The sequence below is a fragment of the Schistocerca piceifrons genome, chromosome X (genome assembly GCF_021461385.2).
Source record: "Schistocerca piceifrons isolate TAMUIC-IGC-003096 chromosome X, iqSchPice1.1, whole genome shotgun sequence".
NCBI classification, from domain to species: Eukaryota; Metazoa; Arthropoda; class Insecta; order Orthoptera; family Acrididae; genus Schistocerca; species Schistocerca piceifrons.
The window spans coordinates 788297291-788315339 of record NC_060149.1 but is presented as its reverse complement, the minus strand read 5'-3'; the positions used below and the strand labels follow the sequence as shown (position 1 = coordinate 788315339).

General features: G+C 41.3%; 1 protein-coding gene across 1 annotated transcript in view; it reads left to right on the top strand.

The window, feature by feature from the left end:
• Nucleotides 1–2628: 2628 nt before the first annotated feature.
• The window catches only part of LOC124722875 (ankyrin-3-like), an 898463-nt gene continuing 883042 nt past the window's right edge, over nt 2629–18049 (top strand). The window contains exon 1 of the mRNA XM_047248010.1: nt 2629–2798. Within this exon, the coding sequence (XP_047103966.1) occupies nt 2772–2798 (27 nt within the window). The 5' untranslated portion in view covers nt 2629–2771. The remainder of the gene's footprint in view (nt 2799–18049) is intronic.

The following is an 18049-nucleotide window of genomic DNA, read 5'->3' as shown; positions in this document are numbered from 1 at the left end:
ATTTTCACAACTGTCAACGCCTGCTTTCTTTGGGATTGGAATTATTATATTCTTCTTGAAGTCTGATGGTATATCGCCTGTCTCATACATGTTGCTCACTAGATGGTAGAGTTTTATTAGGCCTGGCGCTACCAAGGCTTTCAGTAGCTCTAATGGAATGTTGTCTACTCCCGGGGTCTTGTTTCTACTTAAATGTAACTTTAATCGTGTTTCGTGTTTTTTCTGAACAAACACAATTTTAAATGCAACACAAATTATGCCATATTGTTCAGCATTATATTTAAAAAAATATTAGTTAAATTCTTATGGTATCTTCAATGGAGAGCTGTTGAAAAAATAAGAGGTAGACAGAAACAGCGGCAACACCCGTGACAACGACGAGGCCGTTGTCGATCGCCTGCTACGTATGTTTCACGGAAGTCTGTCGCCACCTAAGTACAGTGTGAGCTCAAATATTTATTATGAAATTATTTTATCCTCGTTTCAGACAAGGGGCTCCATAGAACTTAAAATGGAAATCAATGTGTAATAAAAAGTGTTTCAAGCCTATGTAAGTTAACGAAAATTGTGGTTATGCTTAATACATGAATAAAAGGTATTTAAAATTGTATTAATTATTCTTATATTATAGACCTCCATCAACAACTTCATTCAGGTTCAAAATGAATCGTAGTTCACTGAAATCTGCTATAAGATTCTTGAGTTACATAGAAGACAAATTTTCACCTTCTGAAAAGAACGCAAACTTTACCGAATTTTAACTCGAGAACCAGTATATATTTAAGAGGTACTTTATGAAAGTTGTTTTCTTTTACAGTAACTGACACATGCAAAAATTTTTAACTATTTTTTAAAAAATATAAGGTCAATTTTAACATTTTTCGTCCGATTTGAAAATGAATATTCCATATAGGAATCAGTGTGGGTCGTTCTCAGCGACCAAATAGAGTGTTAGGAGGTAATGCTTCAGTTGTTTCTGAACTCTTCACAACGTCGAGAAAAAGGTTCTCTCGCACCTTTTCTCATATATATATAAGAACGGAATCGGTATCGTCCGGTATATTCGACTGTAACTGCCTACGTTCTCCTGTGTGTTATAAAAACTGAATTATTGTTACTAGTGTATAGATTTTGTAACTAGTGTACAATATGCTGCCATCTATGGCGGCAAAATGCAATATTATTCCTGCGAATGACTGTGCTAACTATAAAATGATGCGTAATTTTTTTCTTAATTCCAGAAACAAGAAGAATAATTCCAGAATCCAAGTTTAACTTGTCTTGACAGGATTGTTAGAAGGATTTCTGTTTTATATGCTCGGCTAATCGAATAACGCTTAATTACTGTGTATCGTTGTCAATAATCTCTATCTGTAAAGCCGTTCTAAATTCGTTTTACGACTTCTGCTGTTATACGCATTGTGGAACGTTGGGTGCATTTAAGTACATTTAGAGAGCTGCATCATGTTCCGCGGAATCTCAAACAGAATTTTTATTACCTAATTCGGCTACAAAAATAATTTTTTTAGCTTCTGCAGTTGCACTAGCATAACCAGATCAAGTATTATTTGATGAGGTGCCCCTCTTAATAACAAGTTAACAAGTTTCGTTTTCAGTGTGTCCAACCCGTAAAAAAAAAAAAAAATAATAATAATAAAACCTCATCTCTTCGGCCACATTACTAGTAATCGTAGCTTCCTTAGCAGAGACGTAAATGTTTATTTTCACGTTTCACCGTGGAAAGAAAAATGTAAGTCAGTGTCGTTTATGTGAAGTAAATGCGTTGCCTTTTTATCTAAAAGAGAGTCAATTTCTGATTTGGCGGTCGTATGTAAGGGCGTAGACTAAAAAGCAGAAGAGCATAGTTCATTTCGTAAAAAGGAAGAATTTTTTCCGGTACCATTTACGTTAGCACTACGAATTAGTGCGATTAAACAACTTTAAATTCTATCTTCTGAAGAGACTGCACGGAGAAAATTATTTTTCAGAATGAAGCGCCAAAATCATTAAGCCCGTTCAACTGCGAGCGTAGTAAGCGGCAGATACGACGCGAGGGGTGCGCCAGGATGACTAAGTTAAAAGATAGTGCACTCTTTTGGCACGTCGCTGAAATGATGCAGTTGACAAAATAATAACAATAAAAAGAGCGGTTCGTCCCTTGGAACGGTGACCTTGTTCCAAGGTGAATTGATCCCGCAGTGGCGCCGGGAGGGGAGTACGTCCAACCAATGAAATAGCTGGAGGGCGTGGCTGCGCCTTATAAAGCCAGCACCCGCGGCAGGGGCTCTGCATTGCAGAGTCGTTTTCGGTAAAGTAGCGTTCACCATTTACTGCTAGGCGCTTACCTCTGTTTCAGTTACTCGTTTATAGTTGTTACATGTTAAGTACGAAATTCTAAAATATTTTTCATTGTTAACCTCACGGCAGCCGCGAAAATATTTTCTGACCTTCACAATATTTTTTTATAAATTATAGATTTTGGCGTTTTTGTATTCAGCAATGTCATGAGTGATTCTACGGCATTTTCAGCGTAGTTCAACATATTTTAGCTAACATCTAGGCTGCATATTTTGAAGTTAGACGTAAAGATCTTTTAAAAGAGTTTCGTTTTCTTTGCTTCATTTTCAGATACCGTGTTCAGTGTCGTGCAGTTATGCATGTTACTCAGGAGCAGTGACAACCATGACGAATAAAGACACTCTAGATTCCGGCCGGAAGAAAAACGGCTCTGAAATTTCAGAGTTGTGAGCTGCCAGTCTCACAGCGCCAACATGAGTGACACGCTGAGCCCCAACATCGTAAGTACCGGTCTACTGCTTATTTTCTCCTGTGGTGCTTCTTTGGAATCACTTACTCCTGCTGTAGTTTTCGCTTTTCTCGTAACGTGTCCAGTTCCACGTGATTTGCTAGTGTCTCGGACCATAATGAAGGTTTGAAACACTGGAACTTGTTTGTTTATTTTGTTTTGTGTGCATAACAGTTAACTTATATTTTGCTTGCAAAAGTACGCTTATAACTTTGAACAGCCAACATTAGAACTACTTTTTAATATCCGATTATTTCGCAATTCTAACATTCAGGAAGCCTTTGTGAAAAGTGCAGAGCTGCGTACTTAAATAACGACACTGATGCTTATCTTACGAGCTGCCGTTAAATCTGAGCAATGGTTTGCCATTGACAAATTGACATATATGTAGGGCACGGTGCTAAAAACCAGTAAAACAATATAAGTCCCGATGTTAGTTTTGTTCCCTTGTTATTTTTCTAACAAAAACGTTTACTAAAATAGTAATTTTTGTGTTATGTTGAACCGTAATTCTAATTTAAGAAACGTATATGTAAACAGAACTCGAATCATTATACGCCGGCCAAATATTCATGAGCTTCTAGACTACCGTATACCCTGAACAGTAAGCTTATTTCATGTGAGATTCTTGAGAATGACAACTAAGTTAAGATATGCACCAAGTACAATGTATCTATCCTTAAGCAGTCACGTTGTCTTTGGTGCATTGTCGTCAAGCTAGCTGTTCCTTTCCTGATTTCATAACAAATTAGCTGTTCCGATCTCTTTGTTATTGAAAATGTGGCATATTTTGAACTGAGTACGATGATTTCTAACCGACGAATCAGTAATTTCAATTATTTTAATTACTATATATGTTTAAATGAATACACTTGCGGTGTGTAAGATCGCAGGATTTTATGCTCTAGATTTTTGTAACAGGAGTATGTCGGCGCTTGTATTTTGGCTGACAGCAGAACGCGAAGGACATTCTGAAAACTTTTTAGTGTAAAAAAAAGCTTTTTTGGGTAGCAGTACTATAGAAAAAAAATTCATTGTCCATCAAAATTTTTCCGCTTGCTAATACTTCCTCTAGATCAAAATATTTACCATTATTGTTCATCGTAATTTGTATATTTGCGCCAAAAAAAATTGCCGGCTAGCTATCGTAGCGCCTTCTGGTGAGCGAATTATCAACGATAGTGCTGTGAATAGTCCCGAGATCTTCAGCGAAACACAGCTAGATGGCAGCTCATGAAGCCTCGTCAAGCGCCCATCGATTACATGCAGAGACGGGCGCGCACGATATTTTTGTAAGAGGCAGCAGGGTCGACCAGGCTTGGGCGATCTGTAAACAAAGCGATTACAATCTGCCTATAGCATGCTGTAAACACCTGAACACATCAGTTCGTATTCTTTCCCTCAATAGCCACATTCTGGGAGTCACGCACCGAAAACTTAGTACTGAAAGGTGCAGACCAAATGTCACGAAAATTTTAAAGCAAGTTGATGTTCGGTTGACATTTCCATTAGTGAAACTATGCCAAAGCAGCGTTATGCATGGAAGTGGAAAATATGCAAATTTTTAAATACTTGAACATCTGTGCATATGGGCGTCCAGAAAAATATTACGAAAAGGGGGGCAAGATTCTAAAACTTTCAGGTTTGACAAAACTGATTCGATAAGTTTAGAAAAGTGCCGTGACCCAAGAACTAAATTTTGAGAAGTGGTAAAACTTACTGTATCTCAAACGATTAATATCCATTAGCGTACTTCAACAGTAAATACAAAGTAAATCTTTTTATGTTATTAATGTGAATATACATATAATCTTTTTCGTTTAACGATCAGAAATTAATTTTCATTTAAGTAAACACACGATGTCTCAGTTGCGAAATGAAGCTCGTAAACAGTTACAGAAAATTATTTGTATTCCGATAGCGTTACGTTGAAACTGAAAGCAGAAAATAAAGTCAGGACTATCGCGAAAGTCGTATCGGACGGCAATAAAAAATTTGCAGCAGAAGCTATTCCTCGAACGTGGTACTCAAAAGTTAATCTTTAGTAAAGACTTTCCAACTTTAATGCCACGTGCATTACACTGTTTGCATACAGAACTTAACATGTGACCATATTACTGGATTTATCGCATTGTTTTAATGGCTTTTGCTGGGAATCCGCAGGCCGGTCGCTTCTTGCAACTCGATAAGAGCCTTACGTGGAATTACCACACAAACGATTTACGGCGGTATTTCGGCAGTGTTCTGTAAAGGTACACATCCACCTAGACTGCTCGACAGCGCCAAAATCATTGACAGACCAATAAATCGTTATAACTTCTCTTGAAAAGCTTCACAACCAAATAAATACAGGACTTACGGTGTCTGTTTCATGCCTTACTCGGTAATGTAAAATATATAGTTCAGTAACGTGGAAGACTAGATGTTAGTGAGAATTCTGTAAGGAGTAAAAATTTTGTGACGCAATTCGAACTATTCGCTTTGAATGGCAAGTATCGACATATGGCTTTGCTTGCACTACTTCCTTTATTATTTATTAAAATGGATTTTAAAAAGAGACTTCCATTAGCTACAGTCTGTCACAAATCTTGATTAGTTGTTAGTGTCAAGAAAAAGAATTTATTTTACGATTAGTTTCCTAGGTGTGGTCACTATTTGTAAATCTCTGTACTACAAAAAGCACTATGGCAGACCGCATTTGCTATATAACATGTTCTAGGCTTTTTTTGCTTCCATTTGTGCATGGAGCGCGAGAGCAATGGCTGTGTAAGCGCATTAAGTAGCCTAATCTTGTCTTCATGGTCTATACGTAGGATGTCGTAGTGTATTCCTGGATTCCTTACTTAATACTGTTTCTTGAAACTTTGTATGTAGGCTTTCGCGTAATGTTTGGCGTCTATCTTGAAGCGCCTGTAAGTTGACACTTTCAGCTTTTCTCGTGGCTCACACTAACGGTTCGTTCTGCCCCTTGGTGTACGTCCAGTACCCCCTGTTAGACCTCTATGGTATGGATCCCACACACTAGAGCAATATTCTAGGATGAACTGCACAACTGATTTGTAACGAAACTCCCTATGTAGCGTGACTACATTCTCAAGTATACTACCAATGATTCACCTTCATCCGCATCTTAGTTTATGTGTCGTTCCATTTCATATACCTGTATATTTTTAAAACCAGGTACTTGTACGAACTGAGTGACTCCAGTTGTCACTGACTGGTATTGTAATCATGGGACACAACGTTCTTGCGTGTTGTGAAAATTAGCCCAAAACTTTGAAGTCACAGTAGATGTCACTTTCCACAATGAATGTTGCATTCAGTATTTCCAGGTTCAGGGCCTTACTTACACACCAATATCTCTTTCAAAAGTATGTTGGATTTCTTAAATTTTTTTGTTGCGGTCGTAAATTCGGTAGTACACGTTATTTAAAGTGCATTGATATTGCTAAGTGTGTGCTAGAAACTATTTTTAGGTTTTGGGCGGTGGACCCTGCGTGCACATCGGTACCTCCTTAAAAAAGCATGTTAAAGTGTGTTGTTAATATAATTCGACAAGAAGTAACGAATTTTGTGGTACAGCCTCCACTCATCCCCCTCCCTCTTCCCCCTTCACCTAGACTGGTAATGCTCGCCAACTTCGCACCACTTTGAAATTCAGTCGAGATGTGGCTAAACATTTGTGCAGTTTTCACAGGTTGTGCTTCACTATAGATAACTGCATAATCTGCAAAAGTCTGAGGTTACCTTCACAATTGTATGCAGGTAATTAATATACAACATGAAGATCGAACAGAGTTTCCACGGCCACGCGTGAAATTTCCTCCACACCTGTCGACGACCGTCTGGCCAAGATCACATGCTGCGTCGTCCCTCACCCCAAATTCTTATTTCATTCGTCAGTTTCGTTTTATACACCCTATTGTCTTGTTTTAGTTAATAAGTATTGGTGTGATACTGAATCAAATGTTTTTCGAGAGTAGAGATATACTGCATCAATGTGACTACCATTTTTTGCTTCTTCTATAGCAGTGCTCGTCAAACTGCGACCCGGGTTATGTATTCGTGCCGCCCGTGGCCCTCGGCCGTATCTTATTAAAGTATGCATTTAGAATCTATCAGCCGGATCCAAAATACACTTTGTGATCAAAAGCATCCGGACACCCCCAAAAACATACGTTTCTCATATTAGGTGCAATGTGCTGCCACGGACTGCTAGGTGCTCCATATCAGCGATCTCAGTAGTCATTAGACATCGTGAGACAGCAGAATGGGGCGATCCGCGGACCTCAAGGACTTCGAACGTGGTCAGGTGATTAGGCGTCACTCGTGTCATACGTCTGTACGCGTGATTTCCACGCTTCTAAACATCCACTGTTTCGATTGTGATAGTGAAGTGGAAACATGAAGGAACATGTACAGCACAAGAGAGTACAGGCCGACCCCGTCTGTTGAGTGACAGAGACCGCCGACAGTTGAAGAGGGTCGTAATGTGTAATAGGCAGACATCTGTCCAGACCAACACACAGGAATTGCAAACTGCATCAGGATCCACTGCAAGTACTATGACAGGTAGGCGGGAGGTGAGAAAACTTGGATTTCATGGTCGAGCGGCTGCTCATAAGCCACGCATCACGCCGGTAAATGCCAAACGAGGCCACGCTTGCTGTAAGCAGTGTAAAAATTGGACTACTGAACAGTGGAAAAACGTTGTGTGGAGTGACGAATCACGGTACACAATGTGGCGATCCGATGGCGTGTGGGTATGGCGAATGCCTGGTGAACGTCGTCTGCCAGTTTGTGTAGTGCCAACAGTAAAATTTGGAGGCGGTGATGTTATGGTGTGGTCGTGTTTTTCATGGAGGGGGCTTGCACCCCTCGTTGTTTTGCGTGACACTATCACAGAACAGGCCTACATTGATGTTTTAAGCACCTTCTTGCTTCCCACTCTTGAGCAATTCGGGGATGGCGATTGCATCTTTCAACACCATCGAGCACCTGTTCATAATACACGGCCTGTGGCGGAGTGGTTACACGACAATAACATCCCTGTAATGGACTGGGCTTCACAGAGTCCTGACCTGAATCCTATAGAACACCTTTGGGATGTTTTGGAACGCCGACTTCGTGCCAGGCCTCACCGACCTACATCGATACCTCTCCTCAGTGCAGCACCCCGTGAAGAATGGGCTGCCATTCCCCAAGAAACCTTCCGGCAACTGATTGAACGTATGCCTGCGAGAGTGTAAGCTGTCATCAAGGCTATTGGTGGGCCAACATCATACTGACTTCCAGCATTGTCCATGGAGGGCGCCACGAATTTGTGAGTCATTTTCAGCCAGGTGTCCGGATACTTTTGATCACATAGTTTATGTCATGTAACGTTAAGAGCTTCATGAGAGTGTGTTTTCCTGCTCAGAAACAAACAGAAGTACTTACAGAAACAGTAATATTTTAAGATGAGGTTAATTTTAATTGAAGCTAGTGATTTCGGCCGTGAACTAAGAAAAAATTGCCCATCTGCCTCAGGGACAGACGATTAACTGGCACAGGATGTGAGAGAGGGAAAGCTGTATTGGTAGTCTTCCATTACTGACAACTCAAAGGTGTGCGGAACTCGTACCTAGCAGCTACTGATGTACAAATTTTAACACAGACGTAACATGTATTCGTATACCAGATGTAGAAGTATGAAACCGTAATTTCCCTAGAGATGGTGCTAGCCGTCAGTGTAGGGCCCGTGAGACTGCGACTGCAGCGCCATCTGCTTCCTGTAACGCCTTACACACAGTAACCCAAGTTCAATTGCTTGGTATCTGTTTCAAACCCATAAACATGTCGTGTTGTGTGCCTACGAACTACGATTTGCAGACAGCATTGGTTTTCTGTTATCATTTGAAGAAATTTGCTGCAGATTCGCATCGAATGCTTGTCCATGCTTTCGGTGAACATGCTCTCGGGAGAACACAGTGCTTCGAGTGGTTCAAAAAATTCAAAATGGTGATTTTGTCGTCAGAAACGACGAGCGTGGGAAACCACCGAAAAAGTTCGAAGACAACGAATTGCAGGCCTTATTGGATAAAGATGATTCTGAAACTCAACAGGAACTCGCGGAACAATTGAATGTGACGAGAGACAGCCATTTCTCTTCGGTTTCTCTTCGGTGGGAAAGGTGTAGGATGTGGGAAAATGGGTACCACATGAACTGAATGAGAGATAAGAAAATCGAAGGACCATTTATTAAATGCTGCTCGCCAGATACAAAGGAAAGTCGTTTCTCCATCAAATGGTGACAGGTGATGAAAAATGGATATACTTTGAGAATTTTAAGCGTCGTAAATCATGGGTGAATCCAGGCAAACCATCGACATCTACTGCAAGACCAAATCGCTCTGTGTTTGGTGGGATCAGAAGGGTGTCATCTATTACGAGCTGCTAAATCCTGGTGAAACCATTTACACTGCTCGCTGCAAACAGCAAATGATCGATTTAAATCGAGCATTACGTGAAAACCGAGCGGAATATGTAAAAAGGCGACACAAAGTGATATTGCGCCATGATAACGCCCCATCACACACAGCAAAACGGGTCAGGGAAACGATCGAGGCGTTCGCTTGTTACATACTAGGGCATGCGGCTCATTCTCCAGACTTGGCTCCTTCCGATTATCATCTGTTTGCATCACTGGTACACGCTCTCGCTGAAAAACGCTTCAATTCGTATGAAAATGGCTCGCTGACTGTTTCGCTTCAAAAGAACTGTTTTTTTGGCGTGGTAGTCATAACGTGCCGGAGAGGGGGGGGGGGGGGGAGGTATAAAAAGCAATGGACATTAATTTGAATTAAATATTGTTTATCAGTTTCAAACAACAGACATATAAGTATTGCAACCAAATTCCGGCTTTCATACTTCTACATCTGGTGTAACGATCACCTCAGGGACAGATGGATTTGTCGTTGCAGAGTGAGAGGGTTTGATGGGGGGGAGGCTTTTTTGTATGTGTGCCTCGTCCTCTTTAGCTGCTATGGTATGAATTCCAAACAGTAATAACATCATCGACTCGTGGATGCGTATTGTAGAGGCGGTCATCTTCAAACGCTATACCTATCTGTAACGATGAATATGAAATTAAATTAAGGCTGTTGTAATACAACATGGGAAATGGCACATCTTGCTGCCGATGTGTGATGACGTCAAACGCACCAATACAGTCCGAGATGCATTAACTCAAGCAGAGCCTGTACTACAGCCTCCAACATTCCCTGACCTCAATAGACAGAATTTTCTAATATCTTCAACTTTTGTAGTCCTGCCGTCCTCATATGCACGTAATATTACGGTAAGTTGATAATTTTTACTTTTGGACTGTCTGATTATAACTGAATGGAACACGATTTTTATGCCATACACGGTTCGCCTTTATTTTTTGCAAGGCATCTTCAGTGGCCTGGAATATCTAGATATTTTTGTTTGCAAGGCATCTTCAGTGGCCTGGAGTATCTACATATTTTTATTTGTACATATAAGTAGACGGTCCGAAAATAAAAATTATCAACATACCGTAATAAAAATAAGTAACCTGCTGACAGACCGTACATAGGAGTTACGTCCTCCCAGCATCTTGTACAACTATAAGAGACTTATCCGATCCATCCTCGGCCAAGAAGATTAAAACAGTGCACACTCCTCTGCGGAATGAAAATACATTCTGCTAACGATCAATATAAGAAAACCACAGTTGCAGTATGTCCTATGGTTCATTCTGAAAGATGGCTCGACGATTCGCGACCAAAATATCACAAGAGGAGAATAACTAGTTTCGTTACGTTGCCAGAATTTCATGGATCAAACTGCATTTTAAGAAAAAGTTTTCGAATAAGCTCAAAACAGGTATACCGCATTCCATGAGTATCGTTAGGTGCTCAATGACTGAGTCGAGGATGGAAAGACTGTATTGCATGTGGTGAAACAAATCAGTAATTCCTGCAAGCACTTAAGGTCTGGTAGCAGCAGGAGTAATATGAACGGCAAAAGGTTTGCGATTAGGTTGCTACGAACAATATAGTTTACGTGTTATCGCACATAAATTCAACACTCGCGGCCTTTACAACAACGTGATGCTTTACCGCCAAGACCTGCTCATAATTACTCTTCACTAGACAACTAGTTCCTGTCCAAGAACTGTCATCATGTTCAGAAAACATTTACATCATACTAAGCAACATAAAATCGGTGGCGTCAAATACTGAAATCCACGAATTCGCCTATGTTGTCAAATAGTAATATAAATTACATCGTTACACATAAAAATGTGCCAAACAGTGGACTCATTCATATTACGTAAACAGTCAGCACTACCGTTGCGAACGGGGGTATTCTACATACCGCAATATTGACAAATTCACGAACTTTTTTATTTGACGCTGCTGATAATTAGGATGAACAAACGTCACGAGTTTTGCATAGCTTCCAACAGGAAGTTGTAACAGCATATACGTTTATTATTGAAGAGGAGCCAGGTGGAGGACAAACAAAGTGATTTGATGGTTCAGTGTGAATAAAATTCTACAAGTAACCGTATATTCATTTTCCCTGGCAACTCTTCGCACTAATGGTTGTATCACTCACGCAATGCAGTACAGATTCATGTTGGACCGTTTACTTTAAAAGTGGTGTAAGTCAGTTCTTAGTCTACAGGGTAGTCCATTGATAGTGGCCGGGCCAAATATTTCACGAAATAAGCATCAAACGAAAAAACTACAAAGAACGAAACTCGTCTAGGTTGAAAGGGGAAACCAGACGGCGCTGTGGTTGGCCTGCTAGATGGCGCTGCTATAGGTCAAACGGATATCAACTACGTTTTTTTAAATAGCAACCCCCATTTTTTATTACATATTCGTATAGTACGTAAAGAAATACGAATGTTTTAATTGGACCACTTTTTTCGATTTGTGATAGATGGCACTGGAATAGTCACAAACGTATAAGTACGTGGTACCACGTAACATTCCGCCAGTGCGGACGGTATTTGCTTCGTGATACATTACCCGTGTTAAAATGGACCGTTTAGCAATTGCGGAAAAGGTCGATATCGTGTTGATGTATGGCTATTGTGATCACAATGCCCAACGGGCGTGTGCTATGTATGCTGCTCGGTATCCTGGACGACATCATCCAAGTGTCCGGACCGTTCGCCGGATAGTTACGTTATTTAAGGAAACAGGGAGTGTTCAGCCACATGTGAAACGTCAACCACGACATGCAACAAATGATGATGCCCAAGTAGGTGTTTTAGCTGCTGTCGCGAATAATCCGCACATCAGTAGTAGAAAAATTGCACAAGAATCGGGTACCTCAAAAACGTCGGTGTTGAGAATGCTACATCAACATCTATTGCACCCGTACCATATTTCTATGCACCAGGAATTGCATGGCGACAACTTTGAACACCGTGTACAGTTCTGCCACTGGGCACAAGAGAAATTACGGGACGATGACAGATTTTTTGCACGCGTTCTATTTAGCGACGAAGCGTCATTCACCAACAGCGGTAACGTAAACCGGCATAATGTGCACTATTGGGCAACGGGAAATCCACGATGGCTGCGACAAGTGGAACATCAGCGATCTTGGCGGGTTAATGTATGGTGCGGCATTATCGGAGGAAGGATAAGTGGCCCCCATTTTATCCATGGCAATCTAAATGGTGCAACGTATGCTGATTTCCTACGTAATGTTCTGCCGATGGTACTAAAAGATGTTTCACTGCATGACAGAATGGCGATGTACTTCCAACACGATGGATGTCCGGCACATAGCTCGCGTGCGGTTGAAGCGGTATTGAATAGCATATTTCATGACAGGTGGATTGGTCGTCGAAGCACCATACCATGGCCCGCACGTTCACCGGATCTCACGTCCCCGGATTTCGTTCTGTGGGGATGTTGAAGTATATTTGTTATCGTGATCCACCGACAACGCCTGACAACATGCGTCAGCGCATTGTCAATTCATGTGCGAACATTACGGAAGGCGAACTACTCGCTGTTGAGAGGAATGTCGTTACATGTATTGCCAAATGCATTGAGGTTGACGGACATCATTTTGAGCATTTATTGCATTAACGTGGTATTTACAGGTAATCACGCTGTAATAGCATGCGTTCTCAGAAATGGTAAGTTCACAAAGGTACATGTATCACATTGGAACAACCGAAATAAAATGTACCTACGTTCTGTATTTTAATTTAAAAAACCTACCTGTTACCAATTGTTCGTCTAAAATTGTGCGCCATATGTCTGTGACTATTACAGCGCCATCTATCACAAAGCGAAAAAAGTGGTCCAACTAAAACATTCATATTTCTTAACGTACTACACGAATATGTAATAAAAAATGGGGGTTCCTATTTAAAAAAACGCAGTTGATATCCGTTTGACCTATGGCAGCGCCATCTAGCGGGCCAACCATAGCGTCATCTGGTTTTCCCCTTCAAGCTAGACAAGTTTCGTTCTTTGTAGTTTTTTCGTTTGACGCTTATTTCGTGAGATATTTGGCCCGGTCACGATCAATGGACCACCCTGTATATATCTATTCTGCCCCTAACACGATTCTCCGCGAACGGCAAATGAGATTGAGCGACAGTTCGTGCACCCCTATTGCCTCTCAGTTATGCTACCAGCAAAACAGTAACTAACAATGTATTACCAAGCTAAACGAACAGCTGAAAATACAATTATGTTGTGTGACCCTTCAAAGAGAGAGCTTTCTGGAAAATTAGGGATCACATAAATTATGGTTAATTTAGTAAAGGTCAGAGTCTGAAAATAGTAGCCTCGGGCGTTTGCTTGCGACCTCTGCCCCATGACGAGAAACGTGAAAAGCAGCGCCCGCCAAATGAAGTAAGGTATGATTACATGCACCGTCCAACGGCGAGAAAAACGTTTATCAGTGCCGGTATGAATGTGTTATTAATCAATTAATCATCTGCTCACACATATAACACGACAACATTTCGTCAGGCAATTACAGTGTAATAACTTTGGGTCGCTGAGTGTGGCAGCGAACTGAAACCGAAAACAGTTGCACTAAGAGTTTCGAATGGTGCCGACTTTTAACGATCAGTACTTGGGGGCCAGGGGCCAATATATTGCAATCTTACTACAGCTAATCTATTGGGAACTTTTAACATACTAATATATGTAGGTTGTTGTTGTTGTTGTTGTGGTCTTCAGTCCTGAGACTGGTTTGATGCAGCTCTCCATGCTACTCTATCCTGTGCAAGCTTTTTCATCTCCCAGTACCTACTGCAACCTACATCCTTCTGAATCTGCTTAGTGTATTCATCTCTTGGTCTCCCTCTACGATTTTTACCTTCCACGCTGCCCTCCAATACTAAATTGGTGATCCCTTGATGCCTCAGAACATGTGCTACCAACCGATCCCTTCTTCTGGTCAAGTTGTGCCACAAACTTCTCTTCTCCCCAATCCTATTCAATACTTCCTCATTAGTTATGTGATCTACCCATCTAATCTTCAGCATTCTTCTGTAGCACCACATTTCGAAAGCTTCTATTCTCTTCTTGTCCAAACTATTTATCGTCCATGTTTCACTTCCATACATGGCTACACTCCATACGAATACTTTCAGAAATGACTTCCTGACACTTAAATCAATACTGGATGTTAACAAATTTCTCTTCTTCAGAAACGCTTTCCTTGCCATTGCCAGCCTACATTTTATATCCTCTCTACTTCGACCATCATCGGTTATTTTGCTCCCCAAATAGCAAAACTCCTTTACTACTTTAAGTGCCTCATTTCCAAATCTAATTCCCTCAGCATCGCCCGACTTAAATAGACTACATTCCATTATCCTTGTTTTGCTTTTGTTGATGTTCATCTTATATCCTCCTTTCAAGACACTGTCTATTTCATTCAACTGCTCTTCCAAGTCCTTTGCTGTCTCTGACAGAATTACAATGTCATCGGCGAACCTCAAAGTTTTTATTTCTTCTCCACGAATTTTAATACCTACTCCGAACTTTTCTTTTGTTTCCTTTACTGCTTGCTCAATATACAGATTGAACAACATCGGGGAGAGGCTACAACCCTGTCTTACTCCCTTCCCAACCACTGCTTCCCTTTCATGTCCCTCGACTCTTATAACTGCCATCTGGTTTCTGTACAAATTGTAAACAGCCTTTCGCTCCCTGTATTTTACCCCTGCCACCTTTAGAATTTGAAAGAGAGTATTCCAGTCAACATTGTCAAAAACTTTCTCTAAGTCTACAAATGCTAGAAACGTAGGTTTGCCTTTCCTTAATCTTTCTTCTAAGATAAGTCGTAAGGTCAGTATTGCCTCACGTGTTCCAGTGTTTTTACGGAATCCAAACTGATCTTCCCCGAGGTTGGGTTCTACTAGTTTTTCCATTCGTCTGTAAAGAATTCGTGTTAGTATTTTGCAGCTGTGACTTATTAAGCTGATAGTTCGGTAATTTTCACATCTGTCAACACCTGCTTTCTTTGGGATTGGAATTATTATATTCTTCTTGAAGTCTGAGGGTATTTCGCCTGTTTCATACATCTTGCTCACCAGATGGTAGAGTTTTGTTAGGACTGGCTCTCCCACGGCCGTCAGTAGTTCCAATGGAATATTGTCTACTCCGGGGGCCTTGTTTCGACTCAGGTCTTTCAGTGCTCTGTCAAACTCTTCACGCAGTATCATATCTCCCATTTCATCTTCATCTACATCCTCTTCCATTTCCATAATATTGTCCTCAAGTACATCGCCCTTGTATAGACCCTCTATATACTCCTTCCACCTTTCTGCTTTCCCTTCTGAGCTCTTGATATTCGTACAAGTCGTTCTTTTATCTCGAAAGGTCTCTTTAATTTTCCTGTAGGCGGTATCTATCTTACCCCTAGTGAGATAGGCCTCTACATCCTTACATTTGTCCTCTAGCCATCCCTGCTTAGCCATTTTGCACTTCCTGTCGATCTCATTTTTGAGACGTTTGTATTCCTTTTTGCCTGTTTCACTTACTGCATTTTTATATTTTCTCCTTTCATCAATTAAATTCAATATTTCTTCTGTTACCCAAGGATTTCTACTAGCCCTCGTCTTTTTACCTACTTGATCCTCTGCTGCCTTCACTACTTCATCCCTCAAAGCTACCCATTCTTCTTCTACTGTATTTATTTCCCCCATTCCTGTCAATTGCTCCCTTATGCTCTCCCTGAATCTCTGTACAACCTCTGGTTCTTTTAGTTTATCCAGGTCCCATCTCCTTAAATTCCCACCTTTTTGCAGTTTCTTCAGTTTTAATCTACAGGTCATAACCAATAGATTGTGGTCAGAGTCCACATCTGCCCCTGGAAATGTCTTACAATTTAAAACCTGGTTCCTAAATCTCTGTCTTACCATTATATAATCTATCTGATACCTTTTAGTATCTCCAAGGTTCTTCCATGTATACAACCTTCTTTCATGATTCTTAAACCAAGTGTTAGTTATGATTATGTTGTGCTCTGTGCAAAATTTGACCAGGCGGCTTCCTCTTTCATTTCTGTCCCCCAATCCATATTCACCTACTATGTTTCCTTCTCTCCCTTTTCCTACACTCGAATTCCAGTCACCCATGACTATTAAATTTTCGTCTCCATTCACACTCTGAATAATTTCTTTTATTTCATCATACATTTCTTCAATTTCTTCGTCATCTGCAGAGCTAGTTGGCATATAAACTTGTACTACTGTAGTAGGCGTGGGCTTCGTATCTATCTTGGCCACAATAATGCGTTCACTATGCTGTTTGTAGTAGCTTACCCGCATTCCTATTTTCCTATTCATTATTAAACCTACTCCTGCATTACCCCTATTTGATTTAGTGTTTATAACCCTGTAGTCACCTGACCAGAAGTCTTGTTCCTCCTGCCACCGAACTTCACTAATTCCCACTATATCTAACTTCAACCTATCCATTTCCCTTTTTAAATTTTCTAACCTACCTGCCCGATTAAGGGATCTGACATTCCACGCTCCGATCCGTAGAACGCCAGTTTTCTTTCTCCTGATAACGACATCCTCTTGAGTAGTCCCCGCCCGGAGATCCGAATGGGGGACTATTTTACCTCCGGAATATTTTACCCAAGAGGACGCCATCATCATGTAATCATACAGTAAAGCTGCATGCCCTCGGGAAAAATTACGGCTGTAGTTTCCCCTTGCTTTCAGCCGTTCGCAGTACCAGCACAGCAAGGCCGTTTTGGTTATTGTTACAAGGCCAGATCAGTCAATCATCCAGACTGTTGCCCTTGCAACTACTGAAAAGGCTGCTGCCCCTCTTCAGGAACCACACGTTTGTCTGGCCTCTCAACAGATACCCCTCCGTTGTGGTTGCACCTACGGTACGGCCATCTGTATCGCTGAGGCACGCAAGCCTCCCCACCAACGGCAAGGTCCATGGTTCATGGGGGGGATATGTAGGTTACCAGTTAATAACAAGGTCGTTACAATCGCGACCCGAGGTGCCTTCGGCAAAGAAGTTTGACGGCCACTGTTCTATAGCGTTGAGCTCTGTTGTTCTGAATCGGTCCACTGCCGCCCTTAGCGAACAAATGTGTAGCTTCGCAGCAATGTAGTTGACAACGTAGAATAAAAAAATGGTTCAAATGGCTCTGAGCACTATGGGACTTAACTGCTGAGGTCATCAGTCCCCTAAATCTTAGAACTACTTAAACCTAACTAACCTAAGGACATCACACACATCCATGCCCGAGGCAGGATTCGAACCTGCGACCGTAGCGGTCGCGCGGTTCCAGACTGTAGCGCCTAGAACCGCTCGGCCACTCCGGCCGGCCAACGTAGAATACCACTTCTCTCGCTCTGAGCTGTTGTGCTAGAACGAGTGGTGTAGCAGTTCTTGGGCACTGCTTACGTTACCTTTACAGAAAAGAAAGCGCACTGAAGTATAAAGAGTGTGCTGCACCGTGCCAATGAACCTGCTGACCAGAGCTACCTAAATGCACTTCTCCCATTATCAAGAAATACTGCTAGTACTTGCTGTTACCGCTATGAGTTTGTTATTAGGCATCGGGTAGCAGGTATTTTTTGTACTTCATATTCTCACCATTTCAGGAAGCTATCTTCAACCACGAAAAGCCAGCGAACTAGCGTACTGCTTGTCATGTTCTGTTGATCTCAGTTTTAATTAAGAACGAGGATTGTGGAACATCAGTTCA